General features: G+C 32.8%; 1 protein-coding gene across 1 annotated transcript; it reads right to left on the bottom strand.

Annotated features, from left to right (window-relative positions):
• Positions 1 to 9,170: 9,170 nt before the first annotated feature.
• LOC123274158 lies at positions 9,171 to 14,927 on the bottom strand. Its single transcript, XM_044741648.1, has 5 exons — positions 14,639 to 14,927; positions 13,070 to 14,383; positions 12,085 to 12,687; positions 11,625 to 11,967; positions 9,171 to 9,339 (listed from the first exon to the last, which is right to left on the bottom strand). Exons 1-5 carry the CDS (start codon positions 14,925 to 14,927, stop codon positions 9,171 to 9,173), a joined length of 2,718 nt encoding a protein of 905 aa, XP_044597583.1.
• Between the last annotated feature and the right edge of the window lie 565 nt (positions 14,928 to 15,492).

Here is a 15,492-nt window from a genome sequence, read left to right as displayed (position 1 = left end):
ATTTTGAATTGATCGCGCTAGGAATTTTGGAGTTATTCCGAAAAAACCCTTTTTTCGGTTTTCTTTCGTTCACGATATCTCTCGAACGAATCAACCGATTTTGACCGGACTGGTGGCGATCGACGTAGTTTTTTGAGGTTAAGAGCTGATTAGTTTTTGGAATTGAACCTTTAAGCCGTTTAAAAGTTATTCTAAAAAAACCACATTTGAAAAAAATTTTTTTTTCAGTTTTTTTAAGATTTCTCAAAATCTATTGATCTGAATCGGTCCAAATAGTTTTCAAAATCTAAGTTTGGTCAAGCCCTTTTCGAATGGCACCAACCGCGATGAAATCGGTCGAGCCGTTCAAAAGTTATAAGCGGTTCACATACTTTCACACACACACACACACGCACACACACACACACACACATACATACAGACACCGTGACAACCTCGCAGGGATAGTCAGGGAAGCTTCCTGTGACCTTCAAACGTCGAGATCTGATGAAAACTCGATTTTTGCAAAACGGGGTGAAAACAATAACTTGCCGATTTTTGAAAATCTTCGATTTTCTTAGCGGGAAGTTAAAAAAATGAAATAATAAGTTTCATTATTCATCGACTACAGGTATTTAAATTATAATAATTTTTTCTAATTATTGACATTTGTACATTAGTTTTAAGAAGGTCATCGTTTTGGTTATTTTGGAGAGTACTTTATGGTTTTGCAATAATGAACTCAAAGACAAAAACACCGACGACCATATACCAACTACAAAATATTCTATAACAATCATAATTGGTTATCGAGCACTATTATTATCTTATCAAATTTTTCTTTTCATTGTCAAAATTCTCGTCTACATTTTTTGGTCAAATAATGAACCTCTTGTAGAAATATATTTGAAAATCAACAAATTTTAAAAATTATTTTGATTGTTAATATTAGTTCTGATCGGGCTGAAAGGAAAACCTGTGAAAAAATTCTGTGTCTCATTTTTATTAGTAGAGAATTTAAGAGTTAAAATGCTTTATTTTATCTCGAAATAGCAGCTTTTAATAAAGTTACATCCTTTCAAAACTCACTATAAAAAATTGGAAATTATTGTACTTTCCTAATTTTCTGACTTAGTAGCGTTATTCGCATAGTACTCATTTAAAACCGGATCATAGTGTTTTCTTCAAATTCTAAATGATAATTGCGATTAATTTATTGATTAGTCACAAATCTTAATTCAGATCCTCAAAATTCAATTACAAATTTTATATTTCAGGAAAAGCATGACCGAGACGATTATAAAGAGTTTTTACAATTGGTGTTGATATTTTTAGGCGGTTATCCGAAAAATGGAATAAGCTTTAAAGCTCCAGGACCTAACCACCATGTCAGATAGATGTCAAAAGCTCTGTACGCTTTGTTTATGTTTCGAAAACAGTTTCAAATAAATTCCACTGAGGTAAATGGACTAAGATATGTCTGCTTATTCCTCGTCGAATTTTATGTCATTTCATGGTTTCAAGCACCTTCTGCGATGAAGTCACCTAATCAAGATTTGAATATGGTTAAAAATTTATATCAATACCGTTCTGTTCATAAAAAAATTGCTGACGCAGCAAGCTCGACATTATTAAGACATTTATGGTGCTTATCCGAAGAGTTAGTCGGTTTAGCGTTATTTGATGACAGTGTACCCTTACAAATTAAAAGGCAAACCGTAGCTGCAATGAAAGTGCGAAACAGTAATGCTGCAAACTCGAAAAAGTTTATTGCCAAAGATAGAAGCTTGTTATTATCGAAAAATCTCTGTGATTTTGCTAGTAAGCAATCATTGCTTTTATTTCGACAGTTTGAATTACCACATCAATTCATGGACAAGGATCCAGATCTCTGGGCATCTGATCAAAATTATTAACACTGTAAATCAGTGCTGTCTGACTTCCAAGTGATTAATGATCTCGCTGAACGAGGCGTAGCATTAATTCATGAGTACAACAACTGTTTGTCCAGGAGTGAAGAACAAAGGCAATATTTATTGCAAGTTGTTGAAGAGCATAGGAAAAAATTTCCTAACGTTACTAAGAATTACTACATAACTAAGCTACTAATCAAATACGTTTAAATGTCTGGAAATATAATAGATCTCGTTTTTATATAGAAAACTTGTAATTTATGCCGGCATTATCCGATTTATTAGTGTGAATCTAAATATAGTTTTATAAATAACAATTATTAACTTGTAGTAAATTACTTCATTAAGGGCTCAATTTGTCAAAAATACCTTTTCTTATTCTTATGCATTCTATTGAAACTAGTTGCTCCTCGAATTTGTATTTTATACTGTGTATTTAATCCTTAACCATTTATCCGAAAATTCAGTTGATCCTGCAGACTATCCCTAAAACTTTCTGCTGTAGATTATGATTGAAAAGCCTTCAAAAATTTTATTATTGGAACATTAAAACGCTTATCTAACTCAATATAGAATTTAGCATGTTTTTCAGTTCGAAAAATAGAAGATCGTTTGAAACAGAAAAGGATTACAAAGTACTAGAAAGAATTTGATGTTTGATTATATCGAATACTTGTTAATCATTCGATTTTCTTATTTTCAATAATATATCTTGTGGGAATGGAATGTGTCCAATCATTTTTAATATGTTTACTCAATCAGGGTTGCCTTGAGGATTGGTTAAATAACCTCAATAGACCAAAAACGAAATAAATAACAATAATATTTGTTGACTTATTAAGCAAGTTATGATGTAAAAAATTAATCTAGGATAATTTTTTAGAGAATTAAATATACTTTAGATTTTTAATTGAAATTTGTCATTTATCGTCAATAATTTAGAAAATATAGTAGAAAAATTATGAAAATATGACTTATCAGGCTTGTTACTCTGAGCTATTGCGGAGAAAACAAATCTTTTTTATACAATTTTGTAGCAAATTTGATGTGCTAAAAAATAAGAACCAAATTTTTTGTATTTTTATCGATGGTTCACTTGAACAAAGCTAAAAATTAGAAAAATAGGATTTTGTTGGTTTGTAACTTTGAAAATATTGGTGATACAAAAAATTTAATTCAATGTTTTTGGTAGTGCGTTAAATGGACTACAAAATTGTCATTTGACTTTGTGTTCTATCTTGGATAGTTCAGCTAAAAATTACGAAAAACACGAAATTTGGGGAAAATTGATACTGTCAAGCTTTATAAAAAATCATGCTTTGATGGTAGCAATATGACCCAATGAAATTTTTTGGTCAAAATTTAATCTCAAATGAAGTCTAATAGTTTATTTTATGAAAAAATGAAATCTTCAGACGTTGCGGCAGTAAAAATGAAAAAAAAATTTTTACCCGCGTTATTTAAATGGGAAAAACTTCAGAATCGATGGAGGACCTCTTTAAATTAAAATTAAGAACTCTCCTTTAAACAGGCCTTTTGTTTCGACATCTTCTACGAAATTTTTAGCAGAAAGTGAAGAAAAAAATATCCGATTTTTTGGTACACCCTAATATATATATATATATATATATATATATATATATATATATATATATATATATATATATATATATATATATATATATATATATATATATATATATATTAGGGTGCTTTTTGCGACTATTTTTTTCGTTTCCATCGAAATTTTGTTGGAAATACACCCAAAAAATTCCCTGAAAGTTTGAGCCCTTAATATTAATATGAAGTACTCCTACACAGCGTGTGAAGATTTCCCATTTGAATTATACGAGAACTTTCATTTTTTTTTTTTAAATTTCTATAGCTCAGTGGCATTTCATAGCATCGCTTTGACCATGGACGGGTTTTTTTCAGAATTAAATGCTCTACAAGTGTCCATTGTCGCGAAGTCGTAACACATACTGGCGGGGTAGTACGGACCGCCAAACCGAATTTTTTATAGAATTCTTGTTTTTTCACTCATTATCTCATAAACAACAAGACATACAGAAAAAATGTAAATGATAATTTTGTAGGAAATTCAATTCTCTACAAAAGGTCCTCAGCACCAAATCACTAAGATCGATATTTTCTGAGATATTAATCATTGAAGTTTACCTAGCATTGAATTTCCACAAAATGTTGAATCAAATCTTAAAAATATTGATTTTTCTTTTTAGGAGGTACAGGGAGTTCATCCTCAAAATCAGAATATGTTCGTTTCAACCCACTGGAATTTGATGATAGACTACAAAAACTTGCTGGCATCGAATGTTGCGATAATTTCATGCCTAAAACAATTTTTTCAGAATTAAATAAATAAACCCAATCGATTCAAATATTTTTCAAATTTTATATTCAGCTTCTGTTATCCAGAAGCAAAGATATTCTTTGAATTGAGTTTCCGTCAATTTTCCCCAATAAAAATAAGACAAAATGATATATATGTGTTTTAAATTTATTGGTTACAGAGACTTTAATTTTTTAATAGCGTGGGAATTTTCGACTGCAAAAAAATCGAAAACAAATTTTTTTTTTATTCAAGTCAAAATTTTTGTCAAAATTGAATAAATTTTGATTTATCTCACTTATTCAGATTTACTTGATAGAAATTTTACCAAAAATGATAGACTAATAATTAGAAAAAAAGTTATGAATCTAGAAACAAATTTTAAAATATTGAAAAATTATATAGAATTCAATTTTCAGAAAATGAGGTTAAGAAAATTAGAATTTTAATGCGAATTAAATTTTACAAGTAAGTAGAAAAAATATGAGTCTAAATTATAAGAAATTGTTTTCGATTATTAAAAAATGATTGATTGTTGAGCTTGATAATTTATAGTTGTATGTGAGAAGAAACTAACCAATTTCGTCTGTATTATTCTCATTATCTTCATTTGTTATCTCCTGTTCAGTGTCAGATTTATTCTGAAAAGTTTCCACCGGCAAGAAATTAGTAACGGGCGAGTGAAGATTGGTTTTCCCTTTGACACTCATTCAGAAATTGTTGCTGCTCTTTTGGCAAATTCTTAACCATTGTGGAATTCGAAATATCGAACAATTTATCTAGTTTTTGGTTAAACTTTTCAACATTCTGTTTTTGTGCTTTCGATTTTTTCCCTCTTGTGATGTGTCTTCACTTTTATATATTCGGCATAAAATTTTTCCAACTTCGTAAGACTGTGCTGAGGACGTATAGTTGGAATCTTGAAACTAGCCCGAATAGTATTAGTATCGTTAATAACACTAGTAGCACTATTTCGAATAGTTAATTTTAAAGACTGATGTTTATACATAAAAAATTTAGTAAGTCACGATACGAAGGCAGCTTATTATTATTTATTTGGCTTCTTTCAAATCCAATTAAATAATTCCAAGTTTTATTACCAATTTTTTCACTCATTTTAATGATGGTTAAAGTCGACCTAACCTCAAATTTAACAAAGTATACATACAACGGCGTCACACTGATCAATGCCCACTAAGCTTTTGTTCTTACTCGCGGGATTAGTACGCGAAAACAAAGAAAGCGCTGCAATTAAAGGGAAATTTGTTGAACGCATTCAAGGTCAAGTGAAAGCTCAGTAGTACTACCAGAGCAAGAAAAATAAACCGCAATTAATCAGTATCACAATACACAGCAACAAAGAAACATCCTATATTATTCGTAATGATCATACACAATATATTTTTATCTAGAATTTCATTGAAATTGAATTATTAAATGATAAATTCAAATATTATGGGGTGATTTAAATGAGAAATTTATTTAAAAATAAAAAACTTCAGAAAAATACAATTAAAAATTTTTTACGTTAAATTTGTAACTTAATCAATAAGTAATTACTAATTATAATTATGATACGAATAAAAAAATCATTATTTTTTAAGATGTGATTCAACATTTTGTGGAAATTCAATGCTACGTAAACTTCAATGATTAATATCTAGTACTAATCCCGCGAGAGTAAGAACAAAGCTTAGTGGGCATTGATCAGTGTGACGCCGTTGTATGTATACTTTGTTAAATTTGAGGTTAGGTCGACTTTAACCATCATTAAAATGAGTGAAAAAATTGGTAATAAAACTTGGAATTATTTAATTGGATTTGAAAGAAGCCAAATAAATAATAATAAGCTGCCTTCGTATCGTGACTTACTAAATTTTTTTATGTATAAACATCAGTCTTTAAAATTAACTATTCGAAATAGTGCTACTAGTGTTATTAACGATACTAATACTATTCGGGCTAGTTTCAAGATTCCAACTATACGTCCTCAGCACAGTCTTACGAAGTTGGAAAAATTTTATGCCGAATATATAAAAGTGAAGACACATCACAAGAGGGAAAAAATCGAAAGCACAAAACAGAATGTTGAAAAGTTTAACCAAAAACTAGATAAATTGTTCGATATTTCGAATTCCACAATGGTTAGAATTTGCCAAAAGAGCAGCAACAATTTCTGAATGAGTGTCAAAAGGGGAAAACCAATCTTCACTCGCCCGTTACTAATTTCTTGCCGGTGGAAACTTTTCAGAATAAATCTGACACTGAACAGGAGATAACAAATGAAGATAATGAGAATAATACAGACGAAATTGGTTAGTTTCTTCTCACATACAACTATAAATTATCAAGCTCAACAATCAATCATTTTTTAATAATCGAAAACAATTTCTTATAATTTAGACTCATATTTTTTCTACTTACTTGTAAAATTTAATTCGCATTAAAATTCTAATTTTCTTAACCTCATTTTCTGAAAATTGAATTCTATATAATTTTTCAATATTTTAAAATTTGTTTCTAGATTCATAACTTTTTTTCTAATTATTAGTCTATCATTTTTGGTAAAATTTCTATCAAGTAAATCTGAATAAGTGAGATAAATCAAAAATTTATTCAATTTTTGACAAAAATTTTGACTTGAATAAAAAAATTTGTTTTCGATTTTTTTGCAGTCGAAAATTCCCACGTTATTAAAAATTAAAGTCTCTGTAACCAATAAATTTAAAACACATATATATCATTTTGTCTTATTTTTATTGGGGAAAATTGACGGAAACTCAATTCAAAGAATATCTTTGCTTCTGGATAACAGAAGCTGAATATAAAATTTGAAAAATATTTGAATCGATTGGGTTTATTTATTTAATTCTGAAAAAATTGTTTTTAGTCGTGAAATTATCGCAACATTCGATGCCAGCAAGTTTTTGTAGTCTATCATCAAATTCCAGTGGGTTGAAACGAACATATTCTGATTTTGAGGATGAACTCCCTGTACCTCCTAAAAAGAAAAAAATCAATATTTTTTAAGATTTGATTCAACATTTTGTGGAAATTCAATGCTAGGTAAACTTCAATGATTAATATCTCAGAAAATATCGATCTTAGTGATTTGGTGCTGAGGACCTTTTGTAGAGAATTGAATTTCCTACAAAATTATCATTTACATTTTTTCTGTATGTCTTGTTGTTTATGAGATAATGAGTGAAAAAACAAGAATTCTATAAAAAATTCGGTTTGGCGGTCCGTACTACCCCGCCAGTATGTGTTACGACTTCGCGACAATGGACACTTTTGTAGAGCATTTAATTCTGAAAAAAACCCGTTCATGGTCAAAGCGATGCTATGAAATGCCACTGAGCTATAGAAATTTAAAAAAAAAAAATGAAAGTTCTCGTATATTTCAAATGGGAAATCTTCACACGCTGTGTAGGAGTACTTAATATTAATATTAAGGGCTCAAACTTTCAGGGAATTTTTTTGGGTGTATTTCCAACAAAATTTCGGGATGGAAGCGAAAAAAAAAATAGTCGCAAAAAAAAAAAGCACCCTAATATATATATATATATATATATTATAACCAAATTTTCAAGGGGGGTATACGGGAACTTAACTAAACTTAATTCTAAAAATAAAATCTGGATTATACTTCGTTATCTTTCCGATTCTTGGTCTCTAGTCTCGATAAAATAGGGCGCCAGTTAATTTTTAATCACTAGAATTACCAAACTAGTGAACACGGAACGTAAAGAATTTTTATTCACTAGGAATTCTCAAACTAGCTAAACTTAAACGCATACTCAAACAATATCAGAACTCAAACTTAAACTCAAACGTAATTAGATAATTTTCATTCGCTAGAAATTATCAAACTAGCTAAAACGTAAACTAAATCGAAAATACAGAAAACTTAACAAAATAAAGACCAAAAATCAGAAAGACAACGGAATACCTCGGGGTCGCTCATTGTGCTGGTTTGTGGAGAGAGGGGGTGGTTCGGGTAGAGAGGATCCATAATTGTAATAATTTTATACGCAACACTAAAAATTTATCATTAAAACAAAATCGGTATTTATTCAATAAACCGTAAACTTAATTAACAAACTTAATCTCGAATCCATATAAAATTACTAGAACGATATAGCTAACAATATCAACGCTATAGCCAAGTTACAGTACCTTATTCTTATAAAATAAAACAAATAAATAAATAGATCTTAATGACTCGAATAACAATCTCAATTAAATCTATCAACAAAACTCTAAATTCTTTATAATACAAAAGTTTACTATAAACGAGACTATCCGATATCTCCAGACCAAAAACTAAATTATTAACGCTCAAATTACAATAAATAAACTAAAATCATACCTGATAGAAACAATGCTGATGCTGAGTAACTTTTTATACTAACTTAAATAAACCTCATAACTATATTCATTTCTGTAACGTAAACTAAAATGCAAGAGACTACTCTTAACCTGTAGCTCCAATAATACGCACATTCGATCACTTGAAGTAATCAGAGGCGACTCTCCAACTCGACTGTCCTCTACGAGGTCTAAGACTCAACTCTCCTTAACAAAATCTAAAATCCAACTATCTTTAACAAAATCTAAAACTCAAGTATTCTTAAACGTGACTCACTCCCAACTAAAATTTCTATATTCAATTAATCCCCATAAACATTTTAATCTCTAAATCAAACAATTGAGGCTCGGAGTACGGATATTCCTTTAGTGGATGCTCTCCGAGAACTGACTACTGCTGGGATCGAAACCAAAAACGTAACTCAAAACGTAACTTAAACTCAAAATTAAAATATCAAAAACGTAACAAAAACTTAACGAAAAACGTAAACGTAAACGTAACTCAAACTGATCCCATATGCTTTCGTCATGTTCCTCTACATTGGAGCACTGGCGGCTCAACCAGACCTAGGCATTCCACCCGGAAGTCTCAAAGGGTTGGACCAACGTCTTACATCAAACGAAACCGGGTGACTTATAGTCCCGCTCCTCGGTAACGCTGATTTACCCACATACTCTGCAACCTCAAAACTCAATAACTCAAAACTTACAATTCGAAACTCAAAACTAAAAATTCAAAACCCACAAACCCAAAATAACTCAATAAAACCCATAAATAACTCAACCTCTATATTTTTCAAAAACTTGACTGTAAAACTGACTCTAATTTCAAAAATCTCAAAAGCTCGACTGTAACTGTAACTCTCTAAATTCACACTAAAATTGTAGCTCCTCGTTACTCGGCATCTACACTCGGACTCTACCCACTAAAGACTCGCTAAGAACTCACTGAAGGTTCGCTAAAGACTAACTTTTAATCCTCACAATTATTTTCTATAAAATTATGGCCTTGGAATATCGGCTTAAAATCACAAAAAATCCGTTGGCGCTAGTGACGTTCATTTTTAATAGACCCCGGTCGATAAAATAACGTCACAATATATATATAAATAAATACAATAAATAAATAATAAAGTTACTCGAGAATATATTTGATATGAGAGTTACACTGAGATAGTAAAAATGTTTAACTACTACGCTTGAAGCATAAGCACTAATAATAGCCAAAAACTGTAGAGGTAACATCTCTACTCCGTGCTGTTTACAGGGTGAGAAGTGACACCGGTAGACAACTGGAGGGGATAACTTACCAAGTGATAATAATTGATGTTATCGAGCGCGATAGAAAATGATAAAATTATGAAAATGACTATTAAAAAGCAAGGGTTGGCGATAAAAAAGTGCAAATTTAGAGTTGTATGTATTTTTTGATGCCACATAATAAAAAAATTAAAAAAAAAAAATTTTATCAAAAAAATAAACAAAAAATTTTTGGGGTGAATACCCCTTATCACTTAGAGGTTAGAAAAATAGATAGTAGCCGATTCTCAGGCTTACTGAATATGCATAAAAAGTTTTATGAGAATCGGTCAAGCTGTTTCGGAGGAGTATGGGAACGTACATTGTGACACGAGAATTTTATATATTAGATATATATATATATATATATATATATATATATATATATATATGCTGCATATATATATATATATATATATATATACAGAGTGTCCCAGAAGTAACGGATGCCATTGTAGCATCTGATAAACAAAATAATTCTGAGACGAAAAGTCCTTAGCTATTTTTCAATCAGACGCATAGATAATTAATTATTAATTCAAATAACGTCTTTTTATGTGTCAGAGAGAGAGCACTAGTGTCCAGTCCAGTTTTTTCAAAACGAAGACGATTGCACGTGTGAATGTGTAAGTAAATATGTGTGACTACGTTAGCTATAGAAGCTAGTTAGTCATACAGTTAGTTGTGTCTTTGTTTGGCACGTACTTTACTGGACACTGGCGCTCTTTCTCTAATAAATAAAGAGACGTTATTTTTAATTAATAATTAATTATCTATGAGGTTAATTAAAAAATGGCTAAGGACTTTTCGTCTCAGAATTATTTTTTTCATCAGATGCTACTATGGCGTCCGTTACTTCTGAGACACTCTGTATATATATATCAGCTGACCCGGCAAACGTTGTTTTGCCATGTGAATAATTTCTAGAGAATTTCTAGTGTAGAAAAAAAATTACTAACTTATTGGAAGTGTATAAGGATATGGAATATGAGTGAAAAAGGCCTGGAGCGCTGTGAACGATGAGAAAATGTTGTTTAAAAATAACAAAACACCAAACATTAATTGTTTTAATTTATTAAAAGTAATAATTATTTATATAATTAATTAATTACATAATATTAACCTCTTAATGCTGCAGCGTGAACAATATTTTTTGTTAGTCCGTCTTTAGCTAATACAAACAAACTTGATGGTTTACCCTCTCGAGAGCATGCAACGTATAATTGTCCGTGTGAAAAACATGGTGTACTCAAATCTAAGCCATAAACAGACTTTGTTTAGCATTGGGATTTATTAATAGTCATTGCAAATGCCAATCTAATCGGAAATTGAATACGCTTAAATTGAATTGGCACATCTGTGGTATAATAGGTATTCGTGGTATCAATATATTTTCACCTCGAAACTTGCCATTTAAAATGGTGCCTTCGATAACGTTTTTCATTAATTTTTTAATGACAAATCGCGTACCGTTGCATAGCCGTGGCGGGTTCAAATTACGAAGTAAAATAATTGGAGATCCAACCTTCAATTGTAAGTTATGTGGTGGTATGCCTGGCAAATCTAGTGAGCTCAAAAACTCTGTTGGAAAATTTACAGCTTCAGTGTCATCGCAAACTGTATCAATAGATTTATATGATACCAAGTCCCCTGGCAATAACTGTTGTATCTTCAGATTTAAAATGTCAACGTCCACATTTTTCGCAGCTAACATTGCTCTTTCTGAAAGCCACTCGAGATTTATGTTATTCGTGTGTACATCGGGAAATATTTGTTCAATGAGAGCATCTTGCAAATCAATGATTGTGCAGAAATCATTCGCTAATTTTATGTATCCAGTTTCAGCTATAGTGACTTTTCCATCGCCGATATCTAAGAGTTGTTTTGAGAATGTTTCAGCGGATGGATCTTGAAGCACTTGAACGCGCATATTTACTTTCAGCTGGACTATTTCAATACTACGCCACGTCGATGATTTTAAGCAGGCGTTGATTTCATCAGCGTATGTTGAACGTGGAATGACGGGAAATGTTTGTCTGAAGTCACCTGAAAGGACTAACAGAGTGCCACCAAATAGTTTGTCGTTGTTTTTAATATCTTTCAATGTCCTGTTCAACGCCTCAAGCGAATGTTTGTGTGCCATAGTACATTCATCCCAGATGATAATTTTACACTGTTTCAGCACTGTGGCTATGGACGATTGTTTTTTCATGTTGCACACTGCGTCAGGGTTATTTTGAATATTTAGTGGTAGCTTAAATACTGAATGAGCTGGTCTGCCTTCATCCAATAAAGTTGCCGCAATGCCCGATGATGCAACGGCCAATGCGATGCCATTGTTGGATCGTATTTTTGCGAGAATTAGCGAAATAAGGAATGTCTTGCCAATTCCACCTGGTGCATCTAAAAAGAAGAACCCACCTTGTCCTGCTGAAACTGCGAGCATAATGCGGTCGTAAATGGTTCTTTGTTCCTCATTCATTAGTGGGACATTGCGAGTAACAATCGCCGCCGTTTCTACAGTGGTGTACTGCATTTCACGATTCATTTCAGTGTTCATTAAATCAGTTGCACCTCGATTTGGCGAATTCTTACCAAAATGACTGAGTGGTAAGTTAGCAATGATAATGCAAAGATCCTCAATAGCAATCAATGCTTCATTGTAAATATCGTCGCTGAATATCATCGCTAGATCGTTACACCGTGTACGATGTTGATGCAATATATCATCAGTCATTGAATCTTTGTGATTATCCCACAATATCTCTGCTCGGGCTGGAAAACATGTAGTCAACACTATAGCGAATAGTAGACGAATTTGTATTGCTGTACAGTTCAATGCTGCTTCAGCAAGCATACATTCCTACTGATTGTCATCTTCTAGCAAGCCGAGTGCAAAGCATGCATCTTTATACGTTGTATACTGTTGCCCATTCACTTTACGTATATCTTGAAATGACAATGGGCCAGTAACATGAACCAACAATAGTCGAAGATAAAAGCACTCAGTCTGTCTTGGATTCACTGTAAATACTCGCCCCAAGGCGTTTGATTTGAACAAATTGGGGCATGCATCAACTGGTGAGCCTTGCTTGCGGGGTATCCATTGTTTTGTTTGAGCCCATGTGAAATAGCGTGGTATTTGTGAATAAAGTACGTGCAAAGGCACCAAAATCATCCGCACGATTACACAATTCAAAAAATTCAGTGAGTGTAGTTTTTGGTGGATTTATAGCACGATCAATCGCTGTCTCGTTCGTGAAATATACACGTTGACCATTTTCAAGATGAACTGCTAACTGAACAACTGCTGGATCCCGTTCATGAATTGTAAAACCAAAGATACGCCAAACAGCTGCATTGGAGCTGATGTACCGACCTATTTGGCAGAGCGTAATTTCATCGTTTTTATTTACTGGAGGAGCATTCACATTGGTATTTTCCACTCTTAACACCGCCATGTCACTGCCTTTATGGACATACTTGCAAATGTATTTAATGCTCTTCACAGAACTGCAGAACTCAACATTAATATGAGCATTGTATGTTTTGCTCAGCAGGGGCGAATATGGCACGACCCAAGAATTGTCAATATCAATGTCTGTGTTGCTGATGTTTTTAATAAATGATTGTCCGCCATTATCTGGATTCCTTCGACAATATATTGAATATCCGTCGACATTTGTGATTGTATCGTTAGTGAAATCTTTAGGGAAATTTTTTGTACATTTTTCATCTGACATGCAAGGTGATGAACGATTAAAAGTGCCGCATGAGCCATGAACCATGTTTGCTGTAACAATATCAAACAGCAATTGATCAGAAGACGGATCGGGAATTTCTGCAGAAATTATATTATCTATATCTTCAGGACGGATTTTGTCGATTAACCATACCAAAATATGGGCATGAGGTAATGCTCGCTTTTGCCACTCAATCGAATACAGCCAGCAACGTGTGGGACCGAATACATGTGGTTTAGTAATAAAATTTATTAATGACTTCAGCTTTTGTCTAAACACACGTGCTGTAATGTCATGACGATGTATTGCATTTTGGCCAGGCAACAGCAAAGATGTAATCTCTGGCCATTTTGGATTACATGTGAACGTGATAAATAAACAAGGTCGCCCATATTCGCACACGAAAGTCAGAGCATCCTGTATATAATCTTGCATATGACGTGAACTGCCTACGTACGATGATGGTAGAATGACAGAGTTACCAATTTCGGCAGCGTCGGCGTTGTTGACAATAGCGTCTCGCAAGTGAGTGTACTCTTTCACACGTAGCTTGAGTTGATTATATCGTAAGTATCGTAGTCGTTCGCCTTCTATCTTCACGTACATGTCGACCATGAATTGTTGACAAAGCTCTCGAAATCGTAGAATGACGTTATCCAGCCCGCGTCTTATCATCAATCTATACGCATAATAATCCTTCGAGCTAGAGTTCTCGTTTGTTTCGGCTCCTGTAATAATATATTCATAAATATTAATTTAAGTTAATTGCGTTTAATAATTTAATTGTTTTGTTAAAAGTGTAATAATCAAATTCATAATAAATGAAGTACCTGATACGGGATCTCGTTGTTTAATATTTATGCTATACTCGTCTTGTCCCTTCCAGAAGATTAGCGGATATTGGAGAGCGTCATATGAACGGTGTGTATCAGCAATGAACTGAAGATTATTATTTCTCCTACGAATCACAATTTCTCGTGCACCTGTACGATCGCCAACCTTGATTCCAGCAACGTCGTCAGCAACAGGTGCATTGAATCTACGAATGTGTTCTCCAGCTGGTGTTTTATCAGGATTGATAACAATAGCGTGATTATCGCTTACTAATTTGTGCATGTGGGATTTGAATATTTTCAACAATTCATTATGCTCATTCAATAGAGCATCCAGCTCGCTGACGATGCGTCTAGCAAAGAATAAATCAAGGGTGTTGTAGCCACAACGTGCATCCACCCGATTGGCTAGTGCGCTTCCGGAGTCCTCACCGCCCATAAAGTAGATTTGTAAAAATTTATGTGGTTCGTTTGGCATTGGCAGCAATGAGCCTATTTTATGATAAACTTGGCCTCTGATTTTAAATGTAGTATTGTATTGTTGACCATTTGCATTAGTATTTTGAACTATTTCTGTTGCTCCGAACGATGTCATTTGAAAGCATGAGTTGAATGTTCGAATGAACGTCAGGAACACGTTAGAATCTGGATCTGTACTGATAAGCAAACCGTTCAATGGTTCTGGTGGTGTTTCAATTACAGGTAGTTGTACCTTCCCTGACGCGCAACACATCCCGGCTGGTTCATTTTTGAATTTCAAAGCATGACAATACGGGCATTCTTTGTCCATAGCAACAATTACTACTTTTGAATGAGCATAATATTCAATATCGGGCTCATACTGGAATGCTAGACGCAGAAATGATGTAGCTACAAATGCTCGATGTGCCTGTGGGCGTTGTTGGTCATTCGCTCTGCGTCTATTGACAGTAAAACGGTGTGATTGTCGTTGTTCTGATCTCATGACTTCATTGCGTTCAGCTCGTGTATCGTCTGATTGTTCT

This window comes from Cotesia glomerata, unplaced genomic scaffold (assembly GCF_020080835.1).
Source record: "Cotesia glomerata isolate CgM1 unplaced genomic scaffold, MPM_Cglom_v2.3 scaffold_24, whole genome shotgun sequence".
Lineage (NCBI taxonomy): Eukaryota > Metazoa > Arthropoda > Insecta > Hymenoptera > Braconidae > Cotesia > Cotesia glomerata.
Note: the sequence above shows the minus strand (reverse complement) of the source record. Positions and strands in the feature narration are given on the sequence as shown.